General features: G+C 41.2%; 1 protein-coding gene across 3 annotated transcripts in view; it reads right to left on the bottom strand.

Moving 5' to 3' along the window:
• dok4 (docking protein 4) overlaps positions 1 to 22,437 on the bottom strand; it is a 152,607-nt gene that overhangs the window by 39,552 nt on the left and 90,618 nt on the right. For all 3 annotated transcript variants that reach the window (XM_049561939.1, XM_049561931.1, XM_049561923.1), the window contains one exon: positions 4,536 to 4,986. In XM_049561939.1, coding sequence (XP_049417896.1) covers positions 4,536 to 4,601 — 66 coding nt within the window. In that variant the 5' untranslated portion in view covers positions 4,602 to 4,986. The remainder of the gene's footprint in view (positions 1 to 4,535; positions 4,987 to 22,437) is intronic.

A 22,437-nucleotide genomic window follows, 5' to 3' on the forward strand; every position in this document is an offset into this window, starting at 1 on the left:
TTTTAAGTCATAAGTCAAAGTACTGCATTAACTGAAATGCTGACCTGATGATGGTGCTACATGAAAAGTCAGGACGTTTTACAATCCTCCCTGAGGAGAACATGCATGTTTCTACCAAATGTCACATACCCAGTCTATCCAATAGTTAGGGAGACATTTAACACAAAGTCACTGATTTAAACCTCACGGTGGCACTAAAAGATGAACAGTCAGGGTATCACCAAAGTCAGTAGGGTACAGTAAACAGTGAGGCTGATGTCGACAAGATAGTATTACGCAGGATTACACACACAGCTTGCCTGATATCATACCAAACTGTCAACTCCTTATGCTGCGTTTCCATCTTCAGTCTGACACTGTGTCCACTCTAAGGGCCGTTTCATAGTTGACGCAAAGGCACACAGACGCAAACACATTGGGACACATCGAGACACACTGACCGCCATGATGCATGCTTGTGTCTCAAATTGTGTTGTCCATTTTTTTAATACACGACGCATGTAATACCATGCGTTGCCAGTGGGGGTGATAATGCAAGCGACATACTTGAAATCAACCACTTTGTGTTATTCATAGAAGAAGCAGGTATGAAATATGGCGGGCGAGGAGGAGAAATTTGCGAACTTGTACGGGCACACCCAAATTTATATGACAGTTCTAGTTCCCTGCACTCTAATAAAATAGCAGTGCTAGCTAGCTGGAATGTACCAGTGACTCTGCTACCCACTACTGGGCGAGTGATGTATTACATTTCAAGTGTCGCCCACGTCGCTTGCGTTCAATGTAGTGACTATGACAGGAAGTGCGTTGCCTGTGTCGCTTGCTCGCTAACCGATTTCCGTGGGGGACGGAGATTTGAGCCTCTTTCAAAATAAACACACTACGTTGGTGAAACACCATGAATTGACATTTTATTCCTTCAATAACAAACACTGGTCATTACGTACTGCCACATGGTTTGGTTTAGGACAAAAGAACAGGGTTTGGCTTTACAATCTTACGGGAAGTGGTTACTGGAATCATCCGCCGACCCTCCTGCCTTCCCTACTCGGACTTCCACCGTCTTAACTTTCATTGTTGTCACGCCAACAATTCCCCCTGACACCACTGGGCACCGTTTAACAATAAGCCGACGTAAACGGCTTATTGTTATTTTCGTGAGACGACATCAAGGCAATCCATCCAATAGCTGCTTAAACATCCCTCTGGATCAAAGTGATGGGCATACTGACCAACTATCACTGCCATCCCATGAACCATGCTGCTAACAGTGCTAACGTGGCTAACGTGGGTTCTATTTCAAAACTCAAGTCAATCTTGAAAGGCATGTTGGTGAGTTTTTATATGCACTGTGGCGGTGTACACACACACACACACACACACACACACACCTTCTTGTATCATGGTTTGGATCAGCCAGTAAAAGCAGGGATAAAAACACACACAGTCTTTCTCTTAGACACATTTGTACACAGAGCACTTTAAGAATAAACAGAATGGTCACTGTAGGTCGGGCACTAAAAAGCAGGAACATTATTTCCCACAGGCCACATTTTTTCTATCCATAAGCCATTAACTGAGCTCAAACTTCAGGAAAAGAAACTTTATTTTGGTAATATCCTAAGCAGTGAGTTCATGCTGGAATGGGAATGCCATCAGTCCCCTCAGAGAGCTAAACAGCGCCGTTCGCTTGGCTGTGCAGGCAGCGATAGCAGAGGAGACCATTATTTGAAGTGAGCTGTTGAACAGAACCTGACTCAAATTGATTTGTGTTCGTTTCCATAATATGAGTCATGCAAAGTTGAATTCCACGGCCTACGCCGTCTGAATGTGACTCATGCTCAGTGAAATTAGCATTCCCCATGCAGCCCCAGCCACAGGCACAACAGATAGTGGAGACTTTCAATCTGTACAACAAGAGGTCATACAGCATCTACACTGGAAGGTCATCTAGGAACAAACTTAATATCAAAACCTTAGTATTCATAAGCCAACTGAAACATCCTGTAGAAATCTACTTGTTTCAAAGACTGGCTGGATTGTACTGGCAAGAGTACCAATGTACAAAGTAGGGGTGGGGGAAATTTCCGATTCTTAGATGCATCGCTATTCGGACATGGACGAATCTGAATCGATTCACAAACCTCCAAATTTCGATTATTTAAATCTGTTAATTAGAGTAATACAGAAGGTTCTAAATAATGCAGAACTAAGAAGTGCGGTACGTGTCATCTCCGGGACACTTTAGGATGCGCACCTGGAGCAGACACGCTGACACGCGCACAGAGGAAAGCAAACATGGCTGACCGCTACCCACCTCACCGTGAGAGCTGAACAGCTTCTTCTAATTTAACAGCTGATGTGTGGAAATACTTTGGCTTCTACAACGTTGACAGCGGAAGCGAACTGGACAAGAGCCACGTTATATGTAAGCTGTGTCGTGCTAAAATAAAATACTTTGGCAACACAACAAACATGAGAAACCATGTAACTCGATTCCACCTGACGGAGGAGTCAGGGAGACGGCAGGCTGTTGTTGCTGTGGCAACTAGTGGCGCTACCGACCAGAGAACAATCGAGGAAGCAATTAGACACCTGCCACCCTCATCGGAAAAGGCGAAGCGAATTACGAAGGCCATCACGGCATTTATTGCCAAGGATTTGCGTCCTTATTCTGTCGTGGAAAATCAGGGATTTCGAGGACTGCTGCATACACTGGAGCCCAGATACACCATCCCATCCCGACGCTATTTCACCGACACTCTACCATCAAACCAAAACAGAAGTCATGGCCTCACTGTTGAAGGCAGGTAGGAACGCAGTTACATGTGATGCGTGGACGTCTGTCGCCACCGAATCATTTGTTACTCTAACTGCGCATTTTATCTTGTGATTTAAGATACCTGTTGTTACCTTTGGTTCCGTACAACGATGTTGTAACTTTCCAGTTTGCACGCATTTCCATTTATATGTTTAATAAAATATAATGGCAATGAATTCAACTCTTTCTTATTACAAATGCACTGTTTTTAAAAATGGCAAGTGTTGAATGCTTATTCAGTGAGACAAAAAGAAATGTGTGTTGTGAAAAAGTGCATCAATATACATAAATTAAAGATGCATCAATAATCGTTTTATAATCGAATTGCAGCCCCCGAATCGTAATCGTAATCGAATCGTGAGGTGCCCAAAGATTCCCACCCCTAGTACAAAGTCATATTTTTGGTTTTATTTGTCAAAACCTAGATAAATAAACACAAAACTACCCGCATGAATATATACAACTAGAAGTGAGTGAGGAAATACTTGATTTTTGTCATTTGGATGAACATTTTTAAAAGCCTCTACATTGGCAGCAGGGGTGTGCCATATCACCTCCTTCACGATAAATACCGGTATAATTTTTAACATCGTATGAAAAATTCATATCATGATTCTCGCAACATTTCCACTTGTTGACACATTGACGTCATACTGTTACCCACGGCAACAAGAAGCATGGCTGAAAGCGAAATTATTACAGTCTCCGCAATAGTTCCAAAAAGAGGAGCAGCTTCAGTAGTGTGGAATAAACTGTGGCGTCCTGAATGTTTTATGAGCAGCCCCGGACTTCTCAGACTCTTTTAGTGACTTACTGCTCAGAGGGAACTCATTCAGCGGCTCCTCTGGCAGCAGCACAGCGTCTCTCCCTCTCCTCTCTCGCTATGCACACACGGGAGTCGGTGTCGTCAAGTGATTTTGTCATAAACCTTTGGTAATGTAAACCTACGTGAAAAACTCCATATATGTGACTGTGTGATAGTTGTGGTATCATAACAGCCTGTCACAGGTTACAGCGTGATGATTAGAGGAGAAATGGCAGAGCATAAAGGTCCAGGTGGAAAAAACACAACTCAGTCATTTAGGATTTTACTAAAAGAAGGAAATCACCTGTTGATTTATACATATAGATCCCAGGGGACATTGTTTGTATTTGGAAGCTGTTTAAATGTGTAATTTGTGGTGGATTTTATTTGGTTAAATTATTAATATTGTAACAGAATCTGAATCTCACTCTGAGTTACTGCTGTTGTTCACAAACTAAAGAAATGAGAGATCAGTTTTATTTTGTTTTTACTGAATATTTGAAGCAAACTAAAACTATATCACTTATTCTGTTGCAATTCTATTTTCTTAAATTAATAATGAATTTTTTTTACTCAGTTGTCATATGGTCAAGAATAACGTTATTGCAAAAATACCCTGAAATATTGTGGTGTATGAGTATTTTGAAATATCACGAGTTTGTATTTAGGATATTGGCTCAAATATAAATACAACAGATGTCAACAGGGTTTGCCTTTGACTCGCACTCATCTACAAAGAATTACAAATCACAAATGAACGGCCTTCATCACTCGCAGGAGTAGACACGGATCAAAGGAGTTTTTAAAAAATAGATTTTCAGAAATAGTTAATTGAATGTTTCCTTTTGTGATGGCTGTGATAAAGCATGAATGAATAGGAAACACACACACAAATTAACACACACTCACCCCCAGCTTGCGGCTGCGCATGCGTACATAGCCCTGCTTGACGATGTCGTTGAAGTTGGAGGCCATCTTCGGAGGGGGGGTAACCTGCTGGCCGTCGCTGTGGAGACCATCCAGATGTTTCTTCCCTCCCTCAACCAGTCCCTCGCTTTCCCTTCCTACCTCCTCAAAGCTCCGAGCGTCTTTGTCCTGTGCGGCTTCCTCTCTTTCACTTTCAGTCCCGTCTGTCTCTTCCAGGACTTTGTGTGTGTTTTTGTTTTTCTCTCCCTTCCTGTTTCTATCAATTCTCAACTCCGTCTCTCCTCTATCATGGAGCTCTGCGCATCGTCCCCTCCCTCCTTGGAATTGTTTCTCTCCCTCTTTGCCTCTTGTCCGTGTGTTTTTCTTTACTCCGTCCTTTTTTTCATTCACTCTTCACCAGATGGGTCTTCCCTCCTGTCCCACTGTGGCATCTCTAAGAAACACACGAACAAAGAAAGAGTAAGAGACAGAGGCAGAAATGGATATATACAGTATATATATTATTCATTGAAGAGTGAGGAGCCCAACATTATCGTCCATTATTCATGCTGGTGGCACACACCGTTATTGAGGGCAAGTATGCGGGCTGGCTGCTTGTGACGTGTCATTGTGCTGTAATGTTCAGTACACAGTATGTCAGGTTATATTTGCCCTTCTTTGTTCGAGTCTGTGTGTGTTTGTATTGTAAATGGACACACGTGTTGTACGTGTGTAGTACTATGGCATAAAGCTGTAAAGGTCTACAAGGGAGGCAGCATCTATTAGGAGGTACGGTATCCAGGAAATAAAAATGCATGAGCTTTAATCTCTTCTCTAATCAGAGCCTGCCTACCCATGATGCCACACTGTTTATTCCCCGCTTCCATCAATTCAAATTTCCATTTCAAACACCTTGATCTCTTCATCCTTTCCTTTCAGCATTTATTATGTTGTAACGCTGCTGTAGATACAAAATTACAGTGCTAACACCTCTGTGTAAACACCAAGCTGCTGCCCTTAGTTGTCCTCATTTGTTAAAGCCGCATGCATCCTTCTTTTCATGTTAACAATCAAATGACTATGTGTGAAGTGAGGTGTCAGTCAGAAACTCTGCAGCTCCCATCGGCTTTATGCAGCTTTTTACCTGCTTCTATGTGATCTTATCCATACTCTGCGTATTTTGACGGGGCAGGAGACCCCAGCACCGCCTTTTGTGTTGTGTCTTGACACAGGTGGTCGGCAGATCTTGACACAGAAGGGGTTGGTTGTTAGATTTCGGCAACAAAACTCATTGGTTATGGTTCAGAAAAGATCATTGTTGAGGGCCAAAAGGTCGTTGTAGTTCCCAGAGTGAGATGCACCTCTCTGTCATGCTGCTCTCCAGTACAGGCAGCTGTGCAACTAGACCCAGGGTGAGTCTGATGTGGCAAGATGGAGGCAGCTACCCTGAGGAAAAGAGGCTTTGATTGGTGAGGCTCCAAGATAACATTATCTTCTCTCCTCTGCTTGGAAGTGGTGACTTTACAGCTCAGAGCAACTTAACCAATACAGTCACTGGCTTTTGTTTGATATCTGTTGTTTGCAATAAATGTTGTTGCATGTATGCGGTCCATTGTTCGCACACGATGGCCTGGAGGGCTAACTTGGCTTGTTTACTATATTACATGAACATCCTGCTCAATGTTGTTCAAACTCTCAAACTCTATATGGAAAAAAAGTAATAAATAGTCGCTAATTTGTACTGAACAGACAAATCTGATCCTACATAATTATGAGCCTACATTTCTTACAGTGTAGCCATGACAGTAGAAATGATTACACTCTGTTCACTCAGTGTACACACTGGCATGACAGTATTGTGTTAAGAAAATCTGAACATCAGGAAATAAATGATAGAAAAAAGCATTTAATCAAAATGTAAATGTAAACAGGTGATCTGTATACTCTGACAGTCTGTAGTAATGTGTCTGTGGTAATGTGTTCATGACGTTTTCCTCTGTTATCGGGGTAAGGCAAGGGTAAGAATAAAATTATCGGTTCTTTTTTATTCCTAAATATTTTTTTTTTTTTTAGAAAATATATTCATTCATAAAAGTATGAAATCAGATCGGGAGTATTTTGAATATAAGTAAATGTTGTTTCTAAAGCAACAACAGTACTGTTTACAACCTCAAAGCCCCTAATACTGCCTGAAATTTAGTTTATCGATCAGTATCAGTCACTCCCACTGCCCGCAGATACCACTGGTCGAGAGGGCTGTTTGTCTCAGCCAGCAGCCAAGTTTAAAAGAATTTACCCAATAGAAAGACTTCTGACTACTGATTTCATTTGAGCTTATCTGTGACAATTTGCCATTAGAAGAAGATGATGATATACTTTATTAATCCCAGAGGGGAAATTCAATTTTTTTACTCTGTTGTCATACACACACAAGCCTGAAATACACACGCATACACTAACAGGATCTATAAATGTATTAAATGGAGATATCAGAGCGAGAGGGCGTTGGGTGCCTTGCTCAAGGACACCAGTGCCCAGGAGGAGAACTGGCACCTCTCCAGCTGCCAGTCCACACCCCATACTTGGTCTGTAAGGGGATTTGATCCAACGACCCCCAGTTCCCTGTGGATTGAGCTACTACCACCCCTATTAGCAGAGCTAGTGCACTGTCCTTGTGCAACACATAATGTTAGTGATGGTGGAGGACAGACTGCGGACAGAGCAGATTAAATCATATCACATTCTGCATGTCTACATGTTTATGCTTGGTGATCACAGGTAAAAATAAAGTATTGGATTTTAACTTGCTAGTGTTTACTGCACTTACTGGTGGTAATGAGAGCAACAGTCGTCAACTCGAATAATTTTCGTGTTATCTTCTTTTGTTTCCCCCGCAGCCATTCTGCATTAATGTTTGTTGATTTCAGCCTTTGTCTTGTGTGTGTCTGTTTGGAGGTCAGCCCCTGGCTTCAGCATGTTAATAAATTACACCAAAACCTTATAAAGTACCAATAAAAGAACCAATAATGTCAGAGCTTATCAGTCTTTGATAATTTAGCCCCAGGGCCTGGTTAATACTGGGTTTCAGTCCCTAATAAGAGCTCTGAGATCATCTGTTAAAAAATACCGTCAACTGTGAAACAGAAAAATATATGTAGAGCTTTAAACTACATTATTTACTTTGATTTTGGACATGATGGTCTGAAAACTGCGTTTAGCACACAGTCCAAGTCCAAATATTTTGTTCCTGCTATGTCACAATGAGCTGATGCAGGAGAGAGAACTGGCAGTGTAAGAAAAATACACTGCATCCGTCTGTAGATGGAGAGGTTCAAGCACAGAGACACACAAGAAGGAGGAGACAACAGTGTGCTTGACCTAGTGCTGGAGTAAGCCATGTGTGAAGTACAGCAGGCGCGCACACACACAGACACACACTTCCCCTCCAGAGAGTGAGGACACTTGCCGTCTTCATTGACTCACTTGCGGTAATGAAACTGATATACAAGAGGTGACGTGACTTATACGGCCATTTATGCATCCTGTGCATGCAGATGCTCAAGTGCAACCCAGTGTGTGTGTGTGTGTGTGTGTGTGTGTGTGTGAGGGGTGCGTTTGCCATCAGGCGAGGAGCAGTGGGGCAGACATTTCCCATAGGGCTCAGTGGTAAATCTCCCTGACAACAGTGGAACAGAGACATTAAACTTTAACAAGGGGATCATTAATACACACACACACACACATACACACACACAAAAGGCTGGCAAAAGGCGAGACAGGGAGAGGCTTATCATTATGGCAATGTTGGTTTAGCTAAGTGGCTCAGGCACAAAAGACTATTAAACATTAAACAAACACACAGAATCAGACGAAATGGAAAAGCACACAATCATGCAAATACACACACAGATGTCAATGACTATAACAAACACATGAACATATGAACGAGCAAATACGACAGTAATCTTTGTTTGTCCTAATGGAAATGTTCAATTGCACCACCTTCAATAAACATCATGTCCAGGATACGCTGTGTTCAAGGTCTGCTATTCATTAATCATAGCATGAATAAGTAATTACCTCAATCATCTGTGGACATTAGTGTGTTTGTCATAAATACTTCAGCACAATGCTGAGGGAACTAAAAGCCTCTGGTAGGCCGTGCTCTTCACTCTTCATTTAGCAGGTACAAGGATGCAGGATTTGGATAAAATCTCAAATCGTGATTTTAAAGCTGCTCTGATCCAATTACGTATGGATGGATGAAATGATGAAGTGAAAGAAGTCGCAGAGAACTACAGCCTAACTCTGCTGTTTCCTTCAGCTCTACTAAGTGTTTTAATGTTGTTGATGGCTTTGTTCAGTCTTACTGCTCTTATCAACTTTGTTTCCAACAGCAGCAGCAGACAGCTGTTTTCAGCTAAAGAATCTCTGATAAACCCACCATACACCGTGGAACATTTAGCAGCAACAGAGCTACACAAACAACATCTTCCTCTTGTCATTGTTGTTGCCGTTGCAACGACAACAACAATGACAACAACAATGACAAGAGAAGGACAAAACAGCAACGACAACAGAGAGAGAAGAAACAAAAAATGACAAGAGGGAGATAGAAAAAGGCAACAACAACGATGAGAAGAGGAAGAAGCACGAGGGACAAGAGGGAGAAAAGGACGACACAACAATTAAAAAGACGAGAGGATGAAGCAGAAGAAGCAACAACTATGACAAAAGGAGGAAGAAGCTAACAGCAACGATAAGAAAAGAATAAAAAACAACGACAAGTGGAAGATGGAAAATAACTAGCGGGAGAGGAACAAGCACAAGGGTTGGGCGATATGTTAAAAATTTCCAACCAGCCACCGTCAGCCCATCAACCGGCGGTTGCCGATATATTCAGCAGTTGTGTGTGTGTGGGGGAGAAAAAAAAAAAAGAGGGGGGATGTTGCATTCATGTGATGTCGAAAAGAATCGAAAAATGACTTTCAGAATGGGATAATTCATATGAATGCCACCTCGTGTCAGAAAAACAACTCGGCAACTTGGATCTCCCGACACCACATGAATGCAGCAAAAAAATGCAGCGTGCTTTGCGAGCCCACTCATGTCCAACATGGCACGGAAATATCTGTGCATACCGGCAACAAGCACGCCATCAGAGAGGGTGTTTAGCACGGCTGCTAACATTGTTAACCATATGCGCACTTTGCTTAAGCCAGATAAGGTTAACATGCTCGTTTTCCTCTCCAAAAACATGTAAAACACTGTGTTTTTCAGTTAAAGACAGCGCAATGGGACTTTATTATTTAATGTGACTTTTGCACTTTATTTTTCCATTGTTCTTCGTTTAGCCTATATTTATTATTATTTTTATTTATTTATTCAGGCAATAAGCCTACGAGAGGCTTTTAGAACAGCTATAACGGCTTTAGTTTTTTTTGCCACGTCCGCAACGGCATTATTATAAAGACAGCGCAAAGGCAGTGGACATTATTATTTTAGATGATTGTGTGATTTTTGCACTTTATTTTTTCAATGTCCTTCGTTTATATTTTCATAGGCTACTGTTACTGTGTAACTTTTGTGGACCGACCAACTGTTTATTCTGTTTGAATAAATTTACCTGCGCCTTATCCTCTGACTGTGGTCTTTAATGTCAAAATTATTATATTGAAATTTTACTGAAACATACAGCCATTCATTTAAAAACACATTGTGCTCGTTTAGCACACTATTTCATGTAGTTTTTATCTGCTGGAGGGTCGCGTAGGGGAGCGTAGCGCGACAAAAATAGAAGAGCATCCTAAAAAAGAGAGAGGTCGCGCCACTCCCATTGCCGGTGCAGCCGCTGTTATTGATTGACAGGGGGGCGAGCTGCTACGGGACCCCTGCCGTAACTTCCAGCTCCGCCATCACTGACGTGTTTTGTGAAAGACTCGTCGGAAATCAGTGTGAAGCTGCCAGTTCCAATACGCACACACTTTGAATTGTGCTCTACATAGTAATTATGGACTATATGTACCGAGTTGAATTCTGTGGAGACAGAAAAATAAAATGACAAAAATCGCCCAAAAATGAAACCAACCGTGATGGATTCAGCTGATGGGCGATTGGCGATATATTCGTCCAATCGCCCAAGCCTAACGAGCACCAATGAAAAGGGAAAGAGAACAACAAGAGAAAGAGACAAAAACGACAAGGGGAAGAAGAGGAGGAAGACTCAAGATAAAAGGAAGAAGCAGAAGTAGCAACAACAAGAGGCACAACAAAAATGGAAAGATACAACAAGATGACAAGAGGAAAAAGCAACAACGATAAGGAAAAGTCAAAGAAGGATCACTGACAACAGGAGGGAGAAGTGACAATGACAACGACAATGACGAGAGGGCGAAGAAGCAAAGACAATCATGATAACAGGAAGAAGAAACAACGACAATGACAAGAGGAAGAAAAAAACGACAACAACAGGAGGAAGAAGCAATGGCAACAACAACAATGAAGGTACAAGGAAGAAGCAAACGAAAAGAGGAAGAAGAAACAATGACAAGCATAAGAAGAAGAAGCACTGACAACAGGAGGAAGAGGAAATGCAGACAACAGGTGGAGGAACAAAGACAACGACAAGAGGAAGAGGAAACAACAACAAGGGGGAGAAGAATCAGTGACAATAGGAGTAGGAAGAAGAGCAACGACAAGAGGAAGGAGAAACGAATAAAAGGGGGAAGAAGCAGGAACAACATCAACAAAAGGACGAAGAAAAGGAAGAAGTGGTAGAAGCAGCAACAACAAAAAGGGGAAAGACACAACGAGAAGAAGACAATGAAGAAGAAAAAGCAACAAGAACAACAAGGAAAAGATAAAGAAGAACTACCAATAACAGAAAAGAAGGAAAAAGAAGAATTGAAATAAAAGGAAGAAGAAGAAGAGGAAGCAACAACAAGAGGACAAAGAAGAAGAAAGAGCAACCAAAACGACAAGGAAAAGAGAAAGAAGAAGCACCGACAACAGGAGAGAGAAGTAACGACATGACAACAACGACAATGAAGGGATGGAGAAGACGAACCAGAGATAGCAACAAGAGGATCCAAAAAAAACAATGACAAGAGGAGAAAGAAAAGGAAGCACCGACAGCAGTAGGAAGAAGCAATGACAACAACCACAACAAAGGGAGGAGGGAGAAGAAGCAAAGACAACGATAGGAGGACGAAAACAGGACAATGACACGAGGAAGAAGAAACAACGACAAGTGGGAGGAAGGATTGATGACAACAGGAGTAGGAAGAAGAGCAAAGACAACAACAATAATGACAAGAGGATGAAGAAACAACAACAAGAGGAAAGACACAACAAAAAAGGGAAATATACAACAAGATGACAAAGAAGAAGAAAGAGCAACCAAAACGACAAAGGAAAGAAAGAAGAAGCACTGACAACAGGAGGGAGTAGTAACAACATTGACAACAACAATGACGGCACAAGGAAGAAGCAAAGACAACAACAAGAGGATCGAGAAAAAACAATGACGAGGAGAAAGACAAGGAAGCACTGACAGCTGGGTGAAGAAGCAATGACAGCAACAACAACAAAGGGAGGAGGGAGAAGAAGCAAAGACAATGACAGGAAGAAGACAAAAGGACAATGACAAGAGGAAGACGAAACAAAGACAAAAACAAGAGGAGGAAGAAGGATCGATGACAACAGGAGTAAGAAGAAGAGCAACGACAACAAAAACAAAGACAAAAGGAAGATGAAAAAGAAGAATGACGATAAAAGGAAGAAGAGGAAGCAACAACAAGAGGACAAAGAAGAAGAAAAAGCAAACAAAACGACAAGGAAAAGAGAAAGAAGAAGCACCAACAACAGGAGAGAGAAGAAATGACAATGACAACAACAATTAAGGGAGGAGAAGAAGCAAAGACAACCATGATAACAGGAAGAAGAAACAAGAACAGGAAGAAGAAGAATGATGGTGCTTCCTTCTCTTAAATAAACCGTCCTTGGTTGAGCATACAGTAAACCTGCATGTTAAGGGCCTATTAATCAGACAAAGCATAGAGTTTAATTTCACAGTGTGACCATCCCACAGATTTAATGGTTATTAGCTGTAGCTTAGTAAATTCTCTGGCAACAGTTTTCGTATCAGTCCATTTAACAGTCACAGTTGCCGACTAAAACTTGAACCTCAAACAGCTTAAGACCTTAATAATTCAATTCTAGTCATGGCTCTTGTGATTTGGAAAATGCACTAAACAAAAAACAATCTCTCAGGCTCTCCATCAGCCCAATCTGTCGAGTTGTTTCAGAGCACAAAACAGGAAGACAGAGCTTTTCTCTACACAGACCTGAAGCTTTGGAGAGATGGTGGAGCGTGAGAAAGGTGACGTTCCTGACATGGCTGCTTGATTTTGCACCGTTCTGATGTCTCCAGAGATTATGAGCTCATGAACCTAGACCACTGCATTTCACATCTTTCTTAAGTATTTCTGTTTCAGGTCGTGTCCCACACAGAACTCAACCATCCACTGACTCTGCTATCATAACTCAAGTTTGATGATATGCTATTAAGTCCACTGAAATGAAACCAATGAGCTTCAGTATCGGCATAAAAGAGCCATAATGACTGAGCCTGGATAAGCACCATCATGACCGGAAGCACCAACTACATTTGTTGCTCTTCTCCCAAAATGGACTTAACCTTCCTCTCATATGCTTACAGATATATAATTACTGGGCACACAGTATTTGAACACATTAACATAAGAAATATAGGAAAGACTGGGGCTGTCGATATTAAAAAGAAACCTTTGTTTTATTTATTTCAAAAGGGTAATCCACCTGATATTATTCCCAGCCAGTCCTGGGTACATTAAATTAAAACATTCAATTTAACTGGACAAAAAACATAAAACAAGATCAGGCAGTACATCCTGTCGAACCTTTGCCTTGACCAGGACATGGTCCTCTATGAAGTGTTTGCCCTGCACACAGCATGTTTGCACTTGTGTATAAAATATTCATTGTTGCCTAAATCTTTCTCTACAACAACAACCAGTATACACTACTGGTTTTCAATGCTTCAGCTACACATCTTGGCTACATTTTCTAATTCTTCTTCTTACTCTGATTTTCTAATTCTTATCCTGTATTGCTCTCCACCATTTTTGGCACAGCCTCAAGTGGGGCCCGACTGATTTATCGGCCGGCCAATTTAATCGGCCGATTATAGCCATTAGAGAATAATCAGCAATCGGCCAAAAGTTGGCTGATTGACGCCGATGCTAACACTTATATTTTCATCACTAATAAAATGCAAGGAATATGGTGTTTTACTTACAAATGATGTCCTTGTGTTAGTTTTGCACTATAACCTACCTCTGTTAAATTAGCAATAATAAGAAGAACTCTGGTACTGTGAATGTCCTAATGTCTTAATTCATATAGAATTTGCATGATTATTTTATTTCCCAGAGGTTTACTGCCTTTTTGCACATCATATTTTTGATTTATTTTGTGTTCAAATTGTTCATATGCTGCTTGTTTCACACAATTTCTGATGATAATAAAAGTATTTGAAAATAGTAAAATGTTCTTCCTTCAATTTATATCTTTGTAACGAGTGTTTGAACTATATTTAAGCCATCAAAAGCAGGTATTTCGGGGGGGTTTAAATTGAAAAACGTAAAAATTTAATCGGCCAGGGGCGTCAGTAGCGTAGTAGATAGTGCCGGAGCCCCATGTACAGAGGCGATGCTTCGCTGCAGCGGTCGCAGGTTCGATTCCGGCTTGCAACCCTTTGCTGCATGCCTGCATGCCTGTCAATTAAAGGCAAAAAGCCCAAAAAATAATCTTTAAAAAAAAAAAAAAAAAAAAAAAAAATTTAATCGGCCGATATCGTTATCGATTTTTTTCCTCGGCATCGGCCCAAAAAAATCCATATCGGTCAGGCCCTAGCCTCAAGAACATGCCAACCTGTATTTGACTGCACATTTTTACATGACCATGTGATAAATCAAAACTCTGAATCTTAAAACGTTTTTAATCTAAATTCAGTAACTATGTGACAAGAAAGATTGTACAAGTTTTATTGAAGTAAGAAACTACAAAGAAGAAGAAACAGAAGACAAAGAAGCAACAAAAAAGGAGACGAAGAAACAAAAAAGAAGGAGCAGCAAGGTAAAAAAAATGGCCACTTTATTTTAGTGATGATTTACATGAGTCCTTTGCAGCAGCCCGGGATTTGACTCTGAGCTGCTGCCCTTTGGTGCATGTCAACCCCCCCTCTCTCCCACCTTTCCTGCCCGTCATTAGCTGTACTGTCAATAAAAGCAAAACACCCAAAGAATAATCTTTGAAACACTCACTCACTGTGGAAGAAACACTCATACTGTGCATTTCAACACATCCTTTCATAGCCCTGGATTAAGGTATCGAAATAATACATCAGTCTAGAAAAGACAAAAAAGACAGTGTGTTTTAATGTGTCTTTCAGTTGGGTTTCAATTGCAACATCAGACCGAAATAACAACAACAACAGCGAGAAGAGGGCGAAGAAGAAGCAATGACAACAACAACTTTAAGAAGGGGAAAAAGCACAAACAACAATGACAAGGGAACGAAGAAGAAGAAGCAGCAACAACAACAAAACCAAAAGGAAGGAGGAAGGAGGAAGAGGAGGAAGCAACAACAACACTGATAAGTAAAGGAAGAATATAAAGCAACAACAACAGGAAAAAGAAGCAACAACAATAGCTACAAGAAGGGGAAGAAGCACAAACAACAATGACAAGGGAAGGAAGAAGATAAAGCAACAACAACAACAACAACAAAAGGCAGAACAAACAACAACAACAAAAGGAAGAAGAAACAACAACAGGAAAAAGAAGCAATAACAAGTACAGAAGAAAGAAGAAGCATTGACACCAACTATGAGAAGGGGAAGAAGAAAAAGTACAAACAACAATGACAAGGAGAGGAAGAAGACAGAGCAACAACAAAAGGAACAGGAAACAACAACGAAGAGGAGGAGGACAAGGAGGCAACAACAGCATTGACAAGGGAAGGAAGAGGATGAAGCAGCAACAACAACAAAAGGTAAATTAAACAACAAGAGGAGAAAGAAGAAGAAGCAACAACATCATGATTCAAAAAAGGCTCCAAGAACACGCAGCCAAAACAAATTGATTTGCTGTGTTAAAACAATCATTTCGACCACACCAACACACCTCTCCCGTCTCTGGATTTGGTCTGAAAAAACAAAGTATCGTAATAAAACAATACAAAAACTGGGAAAGACAAAATACATACAAATTAATTAAACAAAGGAAACTGCAACATCCGAAAACTTGTGTTTCAATACTTCTTCAATTACTTTCAGCTGCAGCATCTGACTCAGACATCAGGGTCCGTCATTCATCTGCTTGAATACCGATCAGTTATTGAACACACACACACAAACACAAATACACACACACACACACACACACACACACACACACACACACACACACACACACACACACACACAAAAGCCATGGTGTCAAGGCAAGATCTAATTCTTAACAAGGGCACGACATCGATTCACTGATGCAACCACATTGATCCTGCGTCGGTGTGTGTTTGTGTGTGTTGACACTGAATCAATGGAGTGTTCACAGTCTATTCGTTGACGAGCCCGCAGCCCTCACAACAACAGCTACATCTCAAAGTCTCCTCATCCATAATGACACAAGTGTTTAACATCTGTATGTTAATGTCAAATCAACCATGATGCTTCAGTATAACAAACAGTGAACACAGTGTGAAAGAGACGGCAGCCTCTGTCACCAGTAATACTGTCAGTGCAGGACTTGTGACAAGTGCAGTCAGTAATATTTTATAGGCTTTGCATATAAAACAATAAAATATCAGTGAGGGTCTGCAGTCACTTCACATCAATATTAATCATGTGTCTGTCACTTCAATGGCAGCGACTTGGCTCTGTGTGTTTCCAGTGTTTACACTCCACAGCACGAGTAGACAAGGATAGAAAAAGCAGCCTTCAGCTGTCTCCATCTGTCATGTGACCCTTAACGCAGACGGCAGTGGTCAGTAGTGTCTCTTGGACAAATGACCACTGATGTGTTTATTCATGAGGACGGTTTCAGAAAGTGGGGGAAGCTTCAGACTTTTATCATTATTGATGAGGAGCTGTCATTATAATTACTAACATTAGCACTATATGCTAATAGTTGTGCTTTGTTGGTTTATTGTTAAAGTGTGTAAGATTTAGGGGGATTTGGTTGCATCTAGCTGTGGAGATTTCAAAGTGCAACCAGCTGAAACTTCTCCCAGTCAGAATTCCTTCAGTCTCAGTGAATAACAATTGCTTTTCAGGACACTGTCCCAGCAGAAAATGCAGTGATGTCTCTGTACACAGCATCCGCTTTTTATGGCACTATTCAGGCAGGAAACGAAGCTGTGTTTCAGTAAAAAAATATCTGCTTTTTTAGCGGTATCTCGTCAGGGAACACAGCAATGTCTCTGTAAAAAATCTCTTTCGTGGCACTATCCCGGCAGTAAATGCAGCCATGTCTCAGTAAAAAACAACCGCCTTTTGTGCCAGTATCCCTGCAGGAAACACAGCGATGTCTCAGTAAAATAAAATACTTACTTTTGTGGCGTTATCCAGGCAGGAAAGTCAGCAATGTTTTGGCTAAAATCAACCCCTTTTAATGGCACTATCCAGGCTGGAAATGCAGAGATGTCTCACTAAAAAAACAACCTCTTCTTTTGGCACTATCCAGGCAGGAATCACAGCGACGTTTCGGTAAAATATAACAGCTTTTTTGGCACTATCCCGATGGGACATGCAGCTATGTCTCTAAAAAACAACTTCTTTTCATGGCACTATCCTGGCAGGAAATCCAACCATGTCTGCATAAAAAACAACCGCTTTTTGTGCCACTATCCCTGCAGGAAACGTAGCAATGTCTCAGTAAAATAAAATACTTACTTTTTGCGCCACTATCCTGGCAGGAAATGCAGCCATGTCTTGGTAAAAACAACTTCTTTTCATGGCACTATCCAGTTTGAAAACGCAGAGATGTCTCACCAAAATACAACTGCTTCCTTTGGCATTATCCAGGCAGGAAACACAGTGATGTTTCGGTAAAAAATAACAGGTTTTTTGGCACTATCCTGATGGGACATGCAGCTATGTCTCTAAAAAACAACACATTCATGGGACTTTCCTGGCACTAAATGCAGCGATGTCTGGGTAAAAATAAAGCCTTAATTTTCTGGCACTATCCTGGCAGGAACTGCAGTGATGTCTCGGTAAAAACTTCTTTTCGTGGCACTATCCTGGCAGAAAATACAGCCATGTATTGGTTAGTCATGTCTTTTCATGTCACTATTCCAGCAGTAATAGTGCAGCAACTTCTTGGTAAAAAAAACAAAAAAAACAAAACACTTTTCATGGCACTGTCCAGGCAGGAAACTCAGCGATGTGTCTGAAAAAAAAAACAAAAAAAAACAAAAAAAACAACACTTTTCATGGCACTAACCTGGCAGCAAATGCAGTTATGCCTAGAAAAAAACCGAATGCTTTTCATGGCACTGAACCTGACAGCTATGGTTCTGTAAAAAAACAACCTCTATTTGTGGCACTATTTAAGCAGGTAATGCAGCAATGTCCCTGTAAAAAAAATACCCTTTTTCTTGGCACCAATACATCAGAAAATGCAGCAATGTCTTGACAAAAACAATTTCTTTTTTGTGGCACTAACTTGGAAGGAAACACAATGATGTCTTGGTAACAACCGTTTTTTGTGGCACTATCCCCGCTGGAAAAACAGCAACAGGTTGCTAAAACACAATCATACTTTTTATTTGTTGTTCTAGAACAATGATCTGCAGCTTGGCAGGTGTCTCGTCTGAGTGTCCCGCCATGCAACGCTCCTTCCTTCTCAGTGTGACAACTCATTTACTTTGTTGATTTAGAAATTTTGATATGAATCATATAAAACATACAAATGTAATGATTCATGGTTTGCAGAGTGCAGGGCTGGAGCTGTATATGAACTGACTGACTGTTCAAAGCTGTGTGTGTGTGTGTGTAAGTCAGCTGTTTGTGTGTACGAACCTGCAACTACGTCTGGCATATTTCCAACAGACAAGAAAATATATATGTGGGTTTTTTTTCTGTATGTTTGTGTGCTGTGACCTTTATCCTCTCCTGAGTATTTTCTTTCTCAGGTTGACACTTTTAAACATCAAAGATCACATCTGGTCAGTATCTCTGTACGCCTAGAGACACACACACACACACCTAATAAGATTACTGCCACACACACAGACATCACAGTGAGCCATGGGGACACACACTCACACACAGCCACCTGTCTCTCCAGCCTCTCTCCTGCAGAGAAGTGACTCATGAAATCAGTCAGGCAATCAGCCCCTATTCCTCCACGCCTGTCTCCTCTCTTCTTCTTCTATTCACTTTTTTCTCCCTTTTACCAACACATTCTTTCTTATTTCTCCCCTCCTCCTCCTTCTGTTCTCATTCATTCATTCCTTCATTCTGTCTACCTGTGTATCAGTCAGCCCATTAATCTAAAAACCTAAATACAGTCTGACATGCTCATTATTCTGAAATAGAAACCTGCTGTTTGTTTACTAGTGGTTTTTATTCAGACATGCATCCTACAATTTGAGGTCATATTCCCCTCAGTCAATCAGAACATTCAGAAATTGAAATTAATGTGTGCAGGTGAACCTAGTTTTTCTTCACGGATGTTGCCTCGTTTGTTGTCTGAAACTGAAACACTGTCGTGCAATATTTTGGCTATTTCTATGCTATCACAAAGGCGCATGGAAGTATAAGTGTAGTGACGTTAAACATTTGAAACAGACATATCTACAGTACTTTCATATGTGAAGGGAGTATATGTATGAGTCTTTAGATTCTCAAATGCTGCAGACCTTTTTTAGGATAATATTTTGGGCTTTTATTTGACAGGACAGTTTAAGTAAGAAAGGAGGAGAAAGAGGGGGTGACGTGTTTACTCTGTTACATGAACATCGCTGCCAACCTGAATATTCCTACAAACCCTGCTTAAACTCTCAAAATCTAAATGGAAAAAAAAGAGCAAACAGTTGCGTATTCATATTGAACAGCCAAATCTAACTCAACTGACATAGCTCTGTGTCAGGTACAGCCCTGTTGGAGTGGATTGTGAAGTGAATCTGTCAGTGAGCACGACTGTGACAAACAGAAAGACAAAACAGATGGGATGTATTATAAGGACTTAATTAGTAAGAAGCAGTCTACTCTGACACCTTCTCTCCAACAACTGGCAAATCTGTGTATGTGTGCAGATTTTCAGCACTTAAATTTGGTGGCAATCTGACCAATATATTTTGCTACTTATTGAGTACAAGTGGTAATTTTGACCTGATGCAAACATAATCATTTTCATTCATACTCTGGGGAGCATGAATAGTCATCAAAATTCACAAAAGGTACTCATTTTCAATCTACGATAGTTGATGTTTTGGCCTGACTTGACTCGGCTGCTCGTTATCTAGCTCTTGTACATACTCCGTGCCCTTGACACTTCCTGTTCATACCAAACTGCAGCTCGTATGATGAAGTATACAGAAGATACCACTTTGGGACTTCGGGGCTCGCCAGATTCATGTGCTAGAGTCAGAGAGTTCACTGAGTGCTCGTTAGCCTGTGGACACTTCTCCTGCTGCCTGAGAGGACGACCTCCACTCAGCCCTCACACATCTTGAAAATCACAACACCCACATCAGAATGTTGTTTGTCGATTTCATCTCAGCGTTCGATACCATCACAACCATCAAACTGAGTGGCAGACTTAGCACTCTGAGCTTGAGTCCTACACTCTGCAAATGGATATTGGACTTCCTCATAAACAGACCCCAGGCAGTTCGGATTGGAGGTCACACCTCCTCCACTCCAGTGCTGAACACTGGAGCTCCCCAAGGGCTGTGTGCTCAGCCCCCTCATGTTCAGTGAACACCTACAACTGCAACCCCGACACTGAGAAAACTCTGTTGCGAAGGCTGTGGACCAAACCACCATCATCGGTCAGATTACAAACAACCATGAAAAGTCTTTCATTCACCAGGGGGCCGAGCGTTGAATTTAGGAAAAAGGAGGTGAAGACACACATCCCTTTCTACATCAATAGATCTGAGGTGGAGCAGGTGAACAGTTTTAGGTTCTTGGGAGTCATCATCACAGAGAGAACCTAGTGTAGTTGTCTCACATCTCCAGCCTGGCTGAGGAAGCTCAGAAATGGCAGTATGACCCTTAAGGTCACAGTAGAAAGCAAAGTTTTTGTCAACTTTTCCAGAGAAGCAACAGAAGGCATTCTGAAACATTACAAACTGGCATGCTTTACGCACAGCTCAGGACAGTAGAGCTCTGCAGCAGGTGATTAAAACTGACCAGAACATCAGTGGTACCAATCTACCATGCATCAGTGATATCAGTGAGGTGAGGTGCAGGAATGTACATTATTAGTCAACTAGTCAATTAAATGTTGCTACTCTTGCCAGTCAGCACCAGAATTATACGTGATTGTGTTCACCCAGTAAAAATACCACTCAAATTAACAGGCCTGTTTCATAAAGCCCAGTTCAGACCAAAGATTCACAGTGAGATGAGTTGAAACATATAATTACTGACAATGCTCCGTTCTGCAACGTTCTAAAAACCTGCTGGTTCACACCATTGCAACTAGACGAGACGGTGTATCATCTCTAGTCAACAACTCTCTGTACTTCGTTCTGATTTGCAGCTTTTCAGGTTCATTTTGTGGCTGAATATAATTTGTAGCTTCTTAAAATCTGAATGAGGATAGTGATAGTGAGATACTGGCTACAGTGATGAAACAAAACCAGCATCAGATGGACTGTATTCATAATCAGTAGGCCACAGTAATATAAATAAACAGCGCCAATTCATCAGTCAATGAGAATGTCTGTGTGGGCAGGGCAAAAGCACATACAGCGCACAGAAGCAGGCACCGGCACACACTGTGAGGACACAGCAAGCAAACACATCGTCTGCGGTCATTTTGACTTGACCAGCGGACTTCACTACAAGCTGAGTGGCTGTTGAAACAGGTGACTTGCTTTACGTAATAAAACCAGCCCACGGTGATTTGACCAGCAGAGTTGCAGGTGACATCACCAGCCGGCTTGAGTCGAGCTCAGACCGGCCAGTTCACACCTCTGCAACTTTTCTCTGCAATGTTCTTAAACAGTTTCATTTCGTCATGAATCTTTGGTCTGAACTGGACTTAAAGATTCAATTTCCTACAAGATATTGTTTTCGATAAAAGTTACTTGTTAGCTTTCATTTAGTGAGTTGTCGTCATGTTTTGTAGGATAATGTGCAACGTTTGTAATGCGGGGTGAAAAGCTGGTTATTGAAAGATGTAATAATGATTTCTAATGGCTCTTTGAATATATGCAACGCTTGTGTGGACAGTGTTTAACCTTATAGATTAAAATGTACGTGTATTTTTCTGCAGAGACTCTGCCCTCTGCCTGGATCTTCTATTTTTTCCAAATTCAGGACGTTTATGGGCTCGTACCCCCACAGCGCTCAGGTGAGGTCGGGACTTAATAAATATCCAGCGAGCAATATTGATTTTCTTGTCTCACTGTCAGACAGAAAGGAAATAACCATATTTCCCCAAATTCCCTCTTTAGGTGTTGGTGAGCAGTGCAAAGCATTACGGCTGATTCTTAATGAATTTTCAAAGCTTCACTTGTTATCGTATCTCTAAAGAGGAAAGCCCTCATCATTGATTACATGTCATCTAAAATTTGTAATCAAGACATAAGGAAAAAGGAAAGAAACAAAGACAGATGGGGAGAA

Source organism: Epinephelus fuscoguttatus, linkage group LG2 (assembly GCF_011397635.1).
Source record: "Epinephelus fuscoguttatus linkage group LG2, E.fuscoguttatus.final_Chr_v1".
Classification (NCBI taxonomy): domain Eukaryota; kingdom Metazoa; phylum Chordata; class Actinopteri; order Perciformes; family Serranidae; genus Epinephelus; species Epinephelus fuscoguttatus.